Below are 15,000 nucleotides of genomic sequence, written 5' to 3'. Positions count from 1 at the left end.
ATTAACTCATTGACCTCTTGTCAGGGCATGCTGTATCAAAGGAACTTGTTATTAAACAGCCAAGTTCAGCCAATAATTAATAATACAACAATAAAAAAAAATCAATTATTAATTATCATCACCATTATAATAACTTACAACATCAAAAAACAAAAAAAAACAATGATAAACTGTACTACTGTAATATATAACACTTAAAAAGATTGGCTTCCTGGTCAGATTAATGTGTGTAAAAAAAAAAACCCTAGATCAAAAAGAGGAAGCTGACAGCATGTGTTGTTGTGTTTCTGAACTGCGTAGTACTACTCGAGCTCTAGCGCCAGTGACAATTTTCAGGGTGGGTTTATGAATGTAATTTTCTGTATAGACACATTGACAAGTCTTGGCTGCTAAAAAGCCATTGAACATTTTCTTGTTGTCCAGAAAAACAAACAAAAAACTATAGCTTGTTCATTAACTCATTGACCTCTTGTCAGGGCATGCTGTATCAAAGGAACTTGTTATTAAACAGCCAAGTTCAGCCAATAATTAATAATACAACAATAAAAAAAATCAATTATTAATTATCATCACCATTATAATAACTTACAACATCAAAAAACAAAAAAAAAACAATGATAAACTGTACTACTGTAATATATAACACTTAAAAAGATTGGCTTCCTGGTCAGATTAATGTGTGTAAAAAAAAAACCCTAGATCAAAAAGAGGAAGCTGACAGCATGTGTTGTTGTGTTTCTGAACTGCGTAGTACTACTGGAGCTCTAGCAGGGTCATGGCATATGACCTGTTTCTCAAAAAACACCAGAAACCTGTTTGAGCGCTTGTCAGATGCAGCTTAAAGGTTTTAATATTCCTATTGTTTCTGATTGGGGAACACTAACCCAGCACTGCAACAGAAATCAGAATGAATCAGCAGTTATGAGACTCAAAGCTAGCAAATCCCCCTAGGGTTAAAGACTGCACCTCCTTAGACAGGGATGGAGACACCTGTGCCTGCATAATTATACACACACCTAAAGCCTGGGAAACAAATGCGAGTCAGAGGGTGTGTTTGCATAATACAATTTGAAATCAATTGTGCTTTTAAATGCAGTTCTCTGAAAACCAGAGACGGGATTATTAACATAAAACCGCTATTTAGCAAAAGTAGGGACATATATTTCATGCAAATTTCATACAAATAATAAAACAGCTAATAGAACATTCTAAAAAGAAACTATTTACTTCAAGTTCACCGTCAAATGTTTTTGTAAGAAGTCTCTTCTGCTCATCAAGGCTGCGTTTATTTAGTCAAAAATACAGTAAAATACAGCAATATTATTACAATAGCGGTCTAATATATTTTAAAACAATTTATTCCTGTGTTGGCAAATCTGAATTTTCAGCATCAGTCTTGTGTCACACGCTCCTTCAGAAATCATTGGAATACGCTGATTTAGTGCTCAAGCAACATTTCTTATAGTATCTTGAAATGAGTTCTTAATATTACTGCTTAATATTTTGTGCAAACGTTGTCCAGATTATTTGAAGAATAGAAAGTTGTTTGTAATAATGCAAAAGTATTTACTCTCACTTTTGATCAAATTAATACAACCTAGTTCAATAAAAATATTAATTGCTTATGAAAAAAAAAATAATAATTACTGATCCCAAACTTTTGAATGGTAACGTGCACATAATGGACTATAGATGTCTGTAAGTTGAACATCTTGCTGCAGGTTTACTATTAACTGGTCAGACAACGGTTTCCTAAATTAATGCGAATGTAAGACAGCGAAGATTCTTTTGATCTTGTTTATTAAACTGATCAAATAAAACCATAAAAAGTATGTACAAGGTTGTTTTTTTTAAAGACATCAAAACATCAACATACAACACAATGAGGAAAATGCGTAAACTGTACATTAATGTAACACATAAGAGTACAGTGTAGCATTTGGGCCATTCTTCAATGTATGCTATTTGTTGTGCATATTACAACACAGTAAGTTTCCCTAGAATAAGAGTATCTATATAGATCTCTTTTAATGTTCAAATATTAATCAAGAACTGATACAGGCAGGAAAAGACTGAATACATGCAAAAGTCTAGTACTTGGCTTTTTAGGGCTGCACACTGTTGGCCTCAAGGGGGAGACAGCACCTCAAAGAACAAAAGCCATTGAACTTGACTGGCATATTATAGTGCTTTGAAAGAGCATTTTATGTGTTCTTCAGACTGTCCATCATTAAGTTTATTTAAACAAGATAAACTGTACCAGCAGGTCCACTGAAGTGCATTCCCAAGTCCACGACTTCCGAAAGCAGTTTCCTCTTCTAACACAGAGCTCATAAGAACCAAACTGATGCACAGAATGAAGTGTGTGCTGCTTCAGGGCAACAAAAGTCCTCCCAGTAGAAGCGTGTTATTGTGGCACTTAAAATCATTTAAATTTCAGTGAGAGTGACCCGGAAATAGTCCGTCTGATTGTCAATGGAAAGGATGAATGTGTCCTCGTTGCAGTAGTGCTCAATGACGTTGTCGTCCATGTTGACCAGGATACTAGTGGTTGAATGAAAATTAAATTTTTATTCAAAATAATTCATAATAAAAAAAATTGTTTTAGCACTGTTTACTCACCCTTTCTTGCTTTTCTTGTAGATTTTAGTCATCTTCTCCACAGGAACAGAATATTTGCCTGATATCTTGAAGAAAAAAATAAATAAATACAAATACAAATCCAAACAGCAGCTTAAACAGAAAATCATCTGACAAGCCTCCATGAATGGCAGCTTATTTCTGACTCTATTCTTGTATTCCATGGAAAGTAATCTGATCTGCTACTGAATGCAGTGTAATACCCAATCACTTCTGTCTGTTAAGAAAATCAAAATGTAAATCCCATGTGCTGCATGGCACAGTACTTACTGCCTCAAGTAAACTTTTCAGTGTTGGCGACCTTAGCATCAATGCATCAAAAACCTCATCAGTTTCTCTCCTTACGTACAGCAGGACTGCAGAAAAATATCATTAAGAATTAATATGAAGAATGGGGCATTCTGTTGACATGCAAATCTCACAGCTATGCAGAAAATCATACCTCTCTTTTCCTCTCTGCTGTATTTGGCGGGCGGAGAAATATCATCCTCTGATGACCGGAATGGTCTTTTCATGGCCACCCTGCATGAGCAACAGATAAACAAATTTACGATTATAATAATGCCTTTCAATGCTACAGTTATACTGCAAGAAATAAATGCAGATACAGTTAAAACACACTGGATTGATTCTACTGGTCTGATGCTTGCTGGACTTTGGACTAAATGATGGACTAAATGTCTAATTCATTTCTAATCAGATAAAGACAGAGATCATATTATACCTCAAGATAATAATCTTATGACACTATGATTCACTATGTGTACCGCTCTCGGTATAGCCAAGTCAAGAGTCCACTTCACAGATCATTTAGGACATCATTTAGTCCAAATGATGGACAAACATTTTTGGACTAAATGTCCAAACATTTCTCCAATGAGATGTATTTTTATAAATGAATGAACACCAAAAAACATTAAATTAATAATATGAACAAAAAGATAATTAAAAGATAATCATTTTCATGTTGTGGTCAAAAGACAATAAATGGCTGATAATAAAACGTTACATTATTTTGTCTAAATAACTTTAAATAAAACACTAAACAACTCAAATCAGTCACTAAGCAAACTTAGGCTTCACAGCACTATAATTTATATTCTTGTTTTATTTATATTCTTGAGATTTGCAAAAGATTAAATTCAAAAGTGCTATTAAATATTGTTTTTAAAATTTAAGTTAAATTTAACTTAAGTGAGTGTTGGATGATGACAAAGGTAATCTTAAGATGAAAATGTGACCCTGGACCACAAAACCAGTCATAAGGGTCAATTTTTCGAAATTGAGATGTATACATCATCTGAAAGCTGAATAAATAAGCTTTCCATTGATGTATGGTTTGTTAAGATCGGACAATATTTGGCAGAGATATGATTATTTGAACATCTGGAATCTGAGGGTGCAAAAAAATCTAAATATTGAGAAAATCGCCTTTAAAGTTGTCCAAATGAAGTTCTTAGTAATGCATATTACTAATCAAAAATTAAGTTTTGATATATTTACAGTAGGAAATTTACAAAATATCTTCATGGAACATGATCTTTACTTAATATCCTAATGATTTTTGGCATAAAAGAAAAATCTTTAATTTTGACCCATACAATGTATTTTTGGCTATTGCTACAAATATACCCCAGCGACTTAAGACTGGTTTTGTGCTCCAGGGTCACAAATATGGAAAATAGGCAACAATTACATACTGGCCAATTACTGTCCACTCATACTGATAAAATCTCAGCACATAGCCATTATTGTAAAGCCATATCTTGCATCCTAAATACCAATAGAAATTCTATTATTTTTTAGAGCTGCTTTACAGCAGAATAGAGTTTTGTTCACACTATTGGCACTATTTTTCTGTTTAACACTGTAAAGCTGCTTTGACACAATCTGTATTGTATAAAGCGCTATATAAATAAAGGTGACTTGACTTTTATAATTAAACCAGGACATTCATAGTAAATGCACTGACCCATCACTCTCCATTTCTTCAACGCCAAAACTGAACACCTGTAAACAAAGAGAAAACAAGGTTATAGAGACTTAAAACTGTCTTTCACATTATGTCCAAAAGTATAAGCAGAATGTTTGGTAATTCAGTAAAACAAGAGATTACATCCATTTGAATAGTTTAAGTAACTCACTATGGTCTAGTCATTATTAAGATACTACACCTCAGTAATAAGTTCTGATCACTGCACATCAATACTCAACAATTCAGCACTGAAACAGCTTCAGTATCACTTTGAGAACTGCATTCATCTTCCTCCTCCTCACCTGACCGGCTCTCTGGAGGTTGTTCAAATGGACATCGGGGATGAAGAGGACAGGCTGGGACTCCAGGTCTGTCATAGTTTTGAAGAGCGTAATATCTGGCCTCTTTTGAGCTAAAGTGGCAAAACTTCCTCTCTTACCTAACAGAGTGAAAGAAAACCAATGACTCAAGTCAAAATCAGCAAGTTGACGCCGAGAAACCCACATAGTCATGCTTCACAGACCACAAGCTCATAGTCGTCACATATTAGGTCAAAACCTGCAATGCAAAATAGTTTTAGTCATATTCTTACTCATCACAAAATGCCTACTGTACATGCATTTTATCCAGAATCAGAGTAAAGTGATAGAGACAACATCTAGGGATAATGGCGCTATATTATATAAACGAATGTATGGTTGATTGACAGAACTCTCACCATCATGACCCTGGTTGCCAGCAGCCTGACCTTTGACCTTCTTCCGAAGCTGCTTTTTCTCCTCATCACGAATTTTTCGCTCAGCTCCCTGTTCAGAAGAGATGTTTGTGTGAACTCAACATACTGGCTATTGTTGTTACACAGATATAAGGTATGGAAAGGACAGTAGGTAAAAATTAACATTTACTAAATAACACCATAAACTAAGTTTAGAATATAAAGTAGTTAATTCCAGTGACAAATGAACAGCAATACAAAACATCATTACAGCTACTACAAGAAATGGCGATGGCAAACACAGAAAATTTCCACTGTAAACTGTTATACTTGTGCAAATAAAATGATTCAGGTCCTTGACTTAAATGACCCACAACAATGACACTGACGCAACACCAACCTTGTCACAGAAGACCTTGATCTGGGAGTAGGCTCTGTGAATGGGTCTGTTACTCCTGTTGTTGTAACTGTAGGTGTCAATCTGGATCATAAGTGGAAGACCTTTGACTCCCTTCTGTGAGGAGAAATCGGTGCTCAGACAGTTCACCGTAATGAAAACCTGGAAGAAGAAAAAAAACAAGACGCATACACAAATCAGCTTGACGAAACATGCATTTCTGAGCATGGAAAAGGTCAAGTATGGCCAGGCAATCATGTCTTATTATCTGATGACAAAAGAGCCAGGGGTAGTTTTTCCACCAAGCAGCTCAGCTATAAAGGGAATGTTTTTACAGAATGTTATAGTGTATAAAAACTAGAAAAAAAAAAAAATTCACAGTGAGGGGCCATTCACACAGAACCCATTTTTATGTTTAAAAACTAGAAAGCAGGACAGTATAAGGAGCCGTTCACACATAACCCGTTTAAATTTAAAAACAGGAAACAGTACTGTAAGGGTCCTTTACACAGAACATGTTTTTGCATTTAAAAAAATAAAATAAAAAGAGTAAGGAGCCATTCACACAGAACACTTTATACATTAAAAAATTTGAAAACAGCTCAGTAGGGGGCTGTTCACACACACAACACATTTTCTGAGTTTAAAACACAGAAAACTGTACTGTAAGGGGTTGTTTATTCGGAACATGTTTTTGCATAAATAATAAAAAAAAAAACAGTGCAGTAAGGAGCCGTCCACACAGAATGTCTTTAAAAACCAGAAAACTGCAGTAAGGGGCTGTTCACACATAACGTGTTTTTGCGTTTAAAAATGAGAAAAAAGGGCAGTAAGGGGCCATTCACTTTGTGCATTTAAAAATAACTAGAAAACAGCACAATAAGGGGCTGTTCACAGAGGATTTTTAACGATTTATATGTAGAAAACAGCACATTAAGGGACCCGCAAGTTAAAAGGAGTTTAACTAAAACAAAACATGTTTAGAGACTTTGCTTTTTCTCATTCCACTGCCCTGCATGCCTTGTTTTTGTGTACCTATGTGGTTTTTTTTTTAAAGCTTATTTTGTCAAATACATCCACCTTGCATATTTACAACAACAATAAAAATCATTTAAAAAGCAGCACTGTGAAAGGCAAAAATGTGTCCTGTGACAATCAGCCCTAACCTTTTATTAACTTAATAAAACACAGCACAGCATTTTGAAATCGCAAGATGCTTATAAAAGATGCAAAAATGTGCTGCAACGCTCCAATACTAGCATCACTGTTTCGACCAATGGCTGGGGGGAGGTGTGTCTATCTGTTCGACCAATGACAGACATAGGGAGCATTCGGGAAACATGTTTGAAAATCATTATTTTTGCAAATGTGTTTGGTGATGCTAGTGGCGATAGTAGTGAAATTACACACCTCAGTGTGAACCTTCACAGACGGTTTGATTAATAGACTAGTCCTGAATAAAAAGCTATTATTAGATGGCCTCCCAGACTTAAAAAAAAAAGAGAAAAAAAAGTGAATAAAGCACAGCAGTTCACGTCAGGTTCACTTTAAAAATCGTTTTAGCACTAGTCTATCTTTAATCTCAAAAACACCCATCCAGCTAATGTGTAGGCAAAACCTTTTATCGCTTGAGACCTTTAATAGTGAAAAGTACATCTTTTCACAATCTTACATGTTTCACAATCTTAAAATGGCAACATTTACCACATTACCACCAATTAACAAAAAACACATAAGCACTCTCTCATTGTGTGCCTGTCTGTGGTTTAGTCAAATAGTAAGCAAAACTAAATTGATTTGAAATATCCCCAACTGTAACCTGTCTTATGCCACTATATCAAGAGACACTGGAAAAACGACTGTTGAAAGATGAAAGGTAGCGAATCATTCAGCCCGAGGTGAAAATAGTTTCCCACTGACGGTCTCCCGTCCTTTCGTGTCTGTGCCTGTAGCTGTTGTTTCATAGAGGAGCTTGTTGTTCGATGTTATGAGAACCACTTGCTTTCTCAGGGCCACGTGATCAATTCTGACAAGAATCAGTTAGCAACTGCACACACGGACAAATCTTTCACAACAAAACTCTAGTGTGTGGGCTCTGACTTTCTGTGTGCATGTGGGTGCATGTGAGCAAATGATGGTTGAACAAATACAAAGTAAGACTGAAATCTTACAACATCCTTCTACACTATCAAACCATCATCTGTTGGCTCTTAAATTGAAGGCATGTAAATGTTTATATTTCTGCAACCCTTTAAAATTGCCATGAAACACTGTATCTTTTATATACATTTATCTAAATTAGACAAAACACAACACAACACAAAATAAAACAAAAAATTAAATGTCCAGAGGTAGAGGATTTGCTATTAAGTCTTCCACTTGCTATTGCAATGACACATCGTGCTACTTCAAAAGCTTAATTTTAAAGACAAATATTGACCACGAGCCCTGGGTGGACCTCCTCCCTTAAGTGTGCACTTAAAGTAAACTTAAGTACTGGAACTAAGAAGGAAATATCCTCCTGACAGTGAATAGGATGCTGCAGGGAAGAGGAGGAGAAGGGAGCTGTAATGTCTCCTCAGGCTCAATGGCTGTTTTCAAACAACTTCAGCCTGACCTGCACACAGCAAACTTAATATCCAAGTAAGAACTCTGAGAATCAAAGCTGAAGTCTCACCTTTGCCTCCTCATTGACGTCCCAGGTGAAGGACACAGCATTGAAAGCGATTTCTTCGATGTTGGCAATGGTGCTGAAGCTCTCTTTATAGTCGGCTGAAGGGTGAAACATGACAGATTAGTTATCTTTTGTAATTTTGTAAGCAATCGACCATTTCTGGCATTACATATAATCTTTTCTTTAAGCCCACAACAGTACACAGTAAGGTTTAAATGTCTGAGGCCACACAGAAAATCTGAGATTCAAGACCTTATTTGGTATAAAAAAAAATTATATATATATATATATACACACACACACACACACACACAATATATAAATATAAAATATATATTATGTAGTAAACTGAATAAAATAAATATTAGAATTAAATTATTATTAATTATTAGTAAATAAATAAAATAAAATAGAATAAATATTTTTGTCTACATTTTTCAAAAAATTACAATTTAAGATCTTATTTAAGGCAAGGCAAGTTTATTGATATAGCACATTTCATACACAATGGTAATTCAAAGTGCTTTACATAAAAGAAAAGAAAATAATAATAAAAAATATTTAAAATCAACTGGAAAAACTACAATAAAATGAATAAAATAAGCTGAAAACAATTTAAATAAAAAATATCTGAGATGATATGTAAAATCTGGGATGCAAGATTGTATTCAGATAAATAAAATATATCTAAGAAATATTTAGATATTGAATAAAAAAATATTTTACTTTGAAATGTAAAATGTGGGAATCCACATGTAAAATCTTATGCTTATTCTTATTTTAAGATCTTTTTTTAAATAAAAAATATAAATAAAATAAGTTGAATTCAATAAAATGTATCTAATTCAATTTAGATAAGACAATCTTTAACTTTATCTCATTGTGAATTTATTTTCTATATATTTTATATTGATGTATTTTGAAGATTTAAAAAAAGATATGCAAAATGAATAAGCAATATTTAAGATTCTACATCAGGTATGTGACCCTTTGAAATCCTTTGTGCATAAGTCCAGATTTCATTGCTTTCACTGAAGCACAAGATGCTGTTGTGTTTGATTCTCAAATCGTGCTGGATAACACGATCATCAGGTTTTGCCAGCTCAAGTGCTGCTCTTGTTAATGCAAAGGCTGGACATACCAAACACTGAGATATTGTCAAATTCATGTCAATTTTCAAGTTCAACTTGTCACTCAAATTGTTATGCTGATAATACTAGTTGAAAAAAGCTACATTTTTACTAAGACTTTACACCCCACTGTATTTTCAAACAACATCACGATAGGATAAATGTGGCAAAGAGACAATTTACAGAGAGTAAATATGTATATAATATGCAAAGCTGCAAACAAATTTGAGCACTTCAGGTTTATATTCAGAGTGATAAAAAAAACAGCAGGATGCATTTTGACCTCAGAGACGGGCGTTCTGTTACACGCTTCACGTCTATGACATGGTACCTGCCTGCTGTGTAAATACAACACTGCTTAAATGTATGGCAGATGTTACTCAAGCCTTCCTTTTACAAAAGAGCAGGACCCTTTCCCAAGCCCCCGCTTGTCTGAGGATTCAACCTCCCCCCAAACGGTTAACGCTCCTATTCAAATCCTGATCTTCTGCCTCAGGCACTATGAAAAATCCCTGGATACTGTTATTCAAATCAGGAAAACATCAGGATCAGCAGATCGGGTTTCGGTCTTCCGAAATCATGGCTAAACCACGTCAGGCTGCCAGCTGCCACAGAGAAGACCATCACAGTGCCCCTCTGGTGTCAAACCCCCCATCCTTTAACCTGACCCCTCATTGTCCTTACGGTTCCCAACTGGGAGTTATGATGGAATACTTTGCCCTAAGCATTGTGCTAAAGTTGCAGACCCCTTTTTTAGGATACACCTTAAATAAAACACATGAGGAACTGGGAAGTGCATAGATGAACAAAAGGAAGGGACTACAGTTATCTGGTATCCAGGGATACAGACGCAGAGAATAAAAGAGGGAGGGGTGGAGGGGGGGGACGCATATAATGACGCAAACGTAGAGTCACACACACAAAAAAAACACACTGGGTCTCCAATCATTTTAATAGGAATCCATGCGAAAAATTGCTTTCTTTTTCAGGATTTTTGCCTTGTTTTCCAGTACATCTGAACATTCTTATATTTAATTTGGAAGCAAATTGAGAAATGATATGAAGTCTTGTTTACTGAAAAACTGATCAAAATTAAGTGACTCAAAACAAGAAAAAATATCTTCCAATGGGGTAAGAAAAATAAACGTAATTTAAAGGGAAACAAGTTTATTTTTCTTAGCCTACTGTCAGACTTTTGCTCGTTTTTAAGCATAAAATCACTTAATTTTGAAACATTAGAAAACAAGACTTGTTATCTTGTCATTTTTCTTCTCAAGTAATATCTTGAACTAAGATTGTTTCTATACTTCTACAGGAAAATGACAATTAAAAAAAAAGTGTATGATTTCGCAATAGGTTAATGTTGGCCACGCAGATTTGCGAAACTGACCAACAGAAAACTGCTTGGTCTGAAAGTGAATGTTTCAATGTGATTGCTATACTACTGACAACAGACTTCTTTGCCTGCAAAATCTTACAGAAATTCGGCTAATGTGCACCTTTAAAGCCGGGACTAATTTGCATATTCATAGATCCGCGTATAGTAAATGAGGCAAGGGTGTAGAGTTACATTCAAGCGATTTTAAGGCATGAGAAAATTATTTTCACAAGAAAAAACATTTGAATATGCCATTTTGATGATCAAAGATAAGTTTTAAGGCATAAAATCTTTTTACTACAGGGGGACTTTAAGACATATGTAAAAGATATAGATGTAAAGCAGATTCCCACCTATGTCAAGGACTCTCTGTTTGGCCGTGTGCTGGCGGGAGTGCCAGTAGTTCCAGTGCTTTAGCTGCTCATCCCGACATTTCTCCTGTCCAAACACCACCATCACTACACTCTGAGAGCGACAGTTGTGTTAATATCAATTATAGTACAGAATTAAGAGTGGCTGTCATGGTAACAGCAATACTCACCCGCACTTTACTGATGGGATGGCGAAGGCCCTTGTTGGCCCCGGTCTCACTGAGAGTGATGCCGTAGAACTGGCCCTTGTTCATATAGATCATCGGCCCCTCGCCGGCCTTCTCGCGGGCCGAACGACTCGCTTCTATACTGTACTGGAACATGTCTCTAGGAGAGGAGTTTGTCCACATTTGTGAAAAAAGACAGCAGTGAGCTATGCTATAGCAGTGAGCTATTGTATACCACCAGTGCAAGAAAAAATCAAGTCTAATATTATGATTTTGGCAAGAATGCCATATGGTTCACATTCTTTGTCAAGAAAAGGAATGCACAATATATTGGCATATTGGTTTAAAAAAGTGAGTTTTTAATGTTATCTGTCAGAAGGCAAGATATTTAAGGCAATAATCATAGCACTTTTACTATAGAATTCAATAATAAAAGAAAGTCTACAGAAGAACAGTTCCTGAACTTTTGTACAACTGCTATTAAATTAAGAATGCGGTAGATCGTACAGAAAATGTTCAGCCCCAGCTCATAATTTGAGGCATCTAATACAGAGCATCTACACAGAACTTGATTTTTACTGTGATTCAAATGTACTTTTGTAGAGAATTTTAAAAACTAGAGGAAATTTGAGTGTAGAATTCCAATAGATTCACTATATTCTGATGTTCAAAAGTTTAGGGACAGGGATAGAGAGGGTCAGATAAGATTTAAAAAAAAAAAAATTTAATAATCAAAGATGCATTGAATTGATCAAACATGACAGAATCCTGAAAAAAAGCTATCATCGTTTCCACAAAAATATTAAGCAAAGCCTGGAGTAACGATGAGAACTGAAGACACTGAAGACTGGAGTAACGATGCTGAAAATTCAGCTTTGCCATCACATGCATAAATGACATTTGAAAATATATTGAAATAGAACCGTTATTTTAAATTCCAATAATAACATTTCACAGTATTATTGTTTTTACTGTATTTTTGATCAAATAAATGCAGCTTTGGTGAGCATAAGTTTTATCAATCTTACCGACCTCAAACTTTTGAACGGTAGTGTAAAAGAAGATCAAGGTTTTGGCATGTTGTACTTACATCCCCGAATGCTTCTGGGAGAAATGTTCTGCTCCTAGTGGGGTGTGTACCCTGTACTTCTGAAAAACAGAGTATGACAGAAGTGTGAACCTACTGAAGAAACAAATTGATGAGTAGCTACCAGTGATTGTCGTAAACTGACAGAAAGCTCACCATAGTCTCCTCAGGGTAGGAGTCCTCAAAGGTGCTATCTGGTGTACTGCACTGTTCATCCTTCATGTATCCGTCATGGCTGATGCTCGCTGGATCCTGTAAAGGCTGATGGTAGGGCATGCGCTGATACTGAATCCCCTGCTGCTGGTGATGGTTGGAGAATGCCTGAGCATAAACCTCAGCCTTCACGGTGGCCACAACACCATCCTCAATCGGCACTGAACCGAACAGGTCTTGTTTGTTTTCTGCACTGTGCACATCAGTATTCAATGACAGGTTGACAGGAAGTGACTTCAGGACCTGGATACGATTCTCTGTGGACTCAAGGCCATCTTGACAGATCCGACTGGAAGAAAGTGGTTAGCCCAAATGGGTTAGTCCAAATTATTTCAATTGGAACATGGACGTTCATTCATTCCCTAAAATAAAGTTAAAAATTAAAACCTTGACCTAAAATAAAGAAATAGTTAAGATTCAACATTCACTAATAAGCAAAAATCACGCTGGATAATATGGATAACATATGTTCTGAAGTTTATGTTAATTCTTCAGTTCAACCTTTCACTCAAACTGTTATGCTTTTAATTTGAAATTAAAAATAAAATGTATTCATTTTGAAAAATGGAAAACAGATGCATTTTCACAAGTGGTCTCAGACTTTTGGACCTCGCTTGTGTGTTGGACTGACCTCTTTTCATGATCTTCTGGAAGTTTGGGTACTGGTAAGAGCCTCTTCTCTTTAGGAACCTAAAGGAAAAGAAATGGTATAACTTCCTGACAACACATTTTCATATACAGTTGTGGTCAGAATTGTTGGTACCCTTGGTAAATATGATCAAAAAAAGCTGTAAAATTGATATTTTATTTTTAAAAAATGTACAAAAATCGAACCTTTCATTGAAGAATAAAAATGTAAAATGGGGGGAAATCGCATTATGAAAAATGTTTTTCTCTAATACACGTTGGCCAAAATTAACGGCACCCTTAGAAATTCTTATGAGTAAAATATCTCTGAAGTATATTCCCATTCATAATTACAATTTTTAGCACACCAGGGTGATTATGAACATGAAATTATCCAGCCATTACTTCCTGTTTCACAGGAATATAAATATGAGGGGAAACAAAGGCCAAATTCCCTTAATCATCCATCACAATAAGTAAAAGCAAAGAATATAATTCTGATGTGCGGAACAAGATTGCTGAGCTTCACAAAATGTGAAAGAAAGTGGCGTTAAGAAAAGAGCTAGAGCAGTGAAAATTCGCATTTCCACCATCAGGGCAATAATTAAGAATTTCCAATCAACTAAAGATGTTATAAATCTTCCTGGAAGAGGACATGTGTCAATGTCATCCTAATGCACGGTGAGGAGGAGAGTTTGAGTGGCTAAAGGCTCTCCAAGTACAATAGCTGCAGAATAGCAGAGATAATGAATGGGAATTAACAATGCAGATTTATTTTCAGCCTTTCTTGCTCATATTTACCAAGGGTACCAACAATTCTGACCACAAATGTATATTCACCAGGGTTACATTAGTTTTCTTCTAACTGGGTTACAGATGGTCTCTGACCTTATAGTAATCATAAAGGATTCCCAGGGCAGCCACACTGTCCTCATCTCCATTAATGCTCATCATGGCCTTGGTGGCAGCAGTCAATGGATTCTCCAAGTAAGATTTCCATGCCTCATCTTCACTTGTGAAGGCACGGCGTGATGGAATAGTCATCTCATTAGGGACCACCACCACCAGACGCTTACTTAAAATATTCATCAAAGTTAATTAGGAAAGAATATTCACGCACACACACACATTATATATATATATATATATATATATATGACAAAATAATAATAATATTGTAAAAAATTATGTCAAAAAAATAAATAAAATAAAAATGATACAACAGGCTTGATCCCAACCTCTCTCTATACCTTAGGGTTCATGAAGTTTACAAAGGGTTGGAGCATACAAATGAAATTCCCAGCACTATCCTTTTACATTTTCCACACAATTGCTTTTTTTCCGTGGGACAATGGACTATATCCTGCTGGATATTGATACTACAGTGAGGAAGGGTTGCATGGGAGGGGCTGTACAAGGATGTTAGCCAATATAAGCCACCTGCCCAGGCCCACCGTTATAGATGTACTACAGCAAGCAAGAAGAGAAAAAGGTAATGAAAAAAAAATAATAATAAATCAGTCTGTCACATTTGTTCTATGTTGCAATTTACGTTATAGTTTACACTTTAGAAACCCTTACACTGGTGATCATCTAAATAAATATTTTAGGGGGAAAAAAACTAAA

The 15,000-nt window shown here is 35.5% G+C and overlaps 1 protein-coding gene across 1 annotated transcript in view; it reads right to left on the bottom strand.

The window, feature by feature from the left end:
• Positions 1-1,844: 1,844 nt before the first annotated feature.
• Positions 1,845-15,000, bottom strand: part of LOC107564858 (grainyhead-like protein 2 homolog) — a 14,160-nt gene continuing 1,004 nt past the window's right edge. Inside the window, exons 2-16 of the mRNA XM_016250032.1 lie at positions 14,263-14,449; positions 13,379-13,437; positions 12,691-13,036; positions 12,538-12,596; positions 11,451-11,607; positions 11,263-11,374; positions 8,405-8,499; positions 5,731-5,889; positions 5,334-5,421; positions 4,918-5,054; positions 4,613-4,650; positions 3,083-3,162; positions 2,911-2,996; positions 2,623-2,687; positions 1,845-2,544 (exon numbers count right to left, since the gene is read on the bottom strand). Of these exons, the coding sequence (XP_016105518.1) occupies positions 2,430-2,544; positions 2,623-2,687; positions 2,911-2,996; positions 3,083-3,162; positions 4,613-4,650; positions 4,918-5,054; positions 5,334-5,421; positions 5,731-5,889; positions 8,405-8,499; positions 11,263-11,374; positions 11,451-11,607; positions 12,538-12,596; positions 12,691-13,036; positions 13,379-13,437; positions 14,263-14,449 (1,783 nt within the window). The 3' untranslated portion in view covers positions 1,845-2,429. The remainder of the gene's footprint in view (positions 2,545-2,622; positions 2,688-2,910; positions 2,997-3,082; positions 3,163-4,612; positions 4,651-4,917; positions 5,055-5,333; positions 5,422-5,730; positions 5,890-8,404; positions 8,500-11,262; positions 11,375-11,450; positions 11,608-12,537; positions 12,597-12,690; positions 13,037-13,378; positions 13,438-14,262; positions 14,450-15,000) is intronic.

The sequence above is a fragment of the Sinocyclocheilus grahami genome, unplaced genomic scaffold, assembly GCF_001515645.1.
Source record: "Sinocyclocheilus grahami isolate Dianchi unplaced genomic scaffold, SAMN03320097.WGS_v1.1 scaffold967.1, whole genome shotgun sequence".
NCBI classification, from domain to species: Eukaryota; Metazoa; Chordata; class Actinopteri; order Cypriniformes; family Cyprinidae; genus Sinocyclocheilus; species Sinocyclocheilus grahami.
This window is presented reverse-complemented; position numbering and strand designations above follow the sequence as displayed.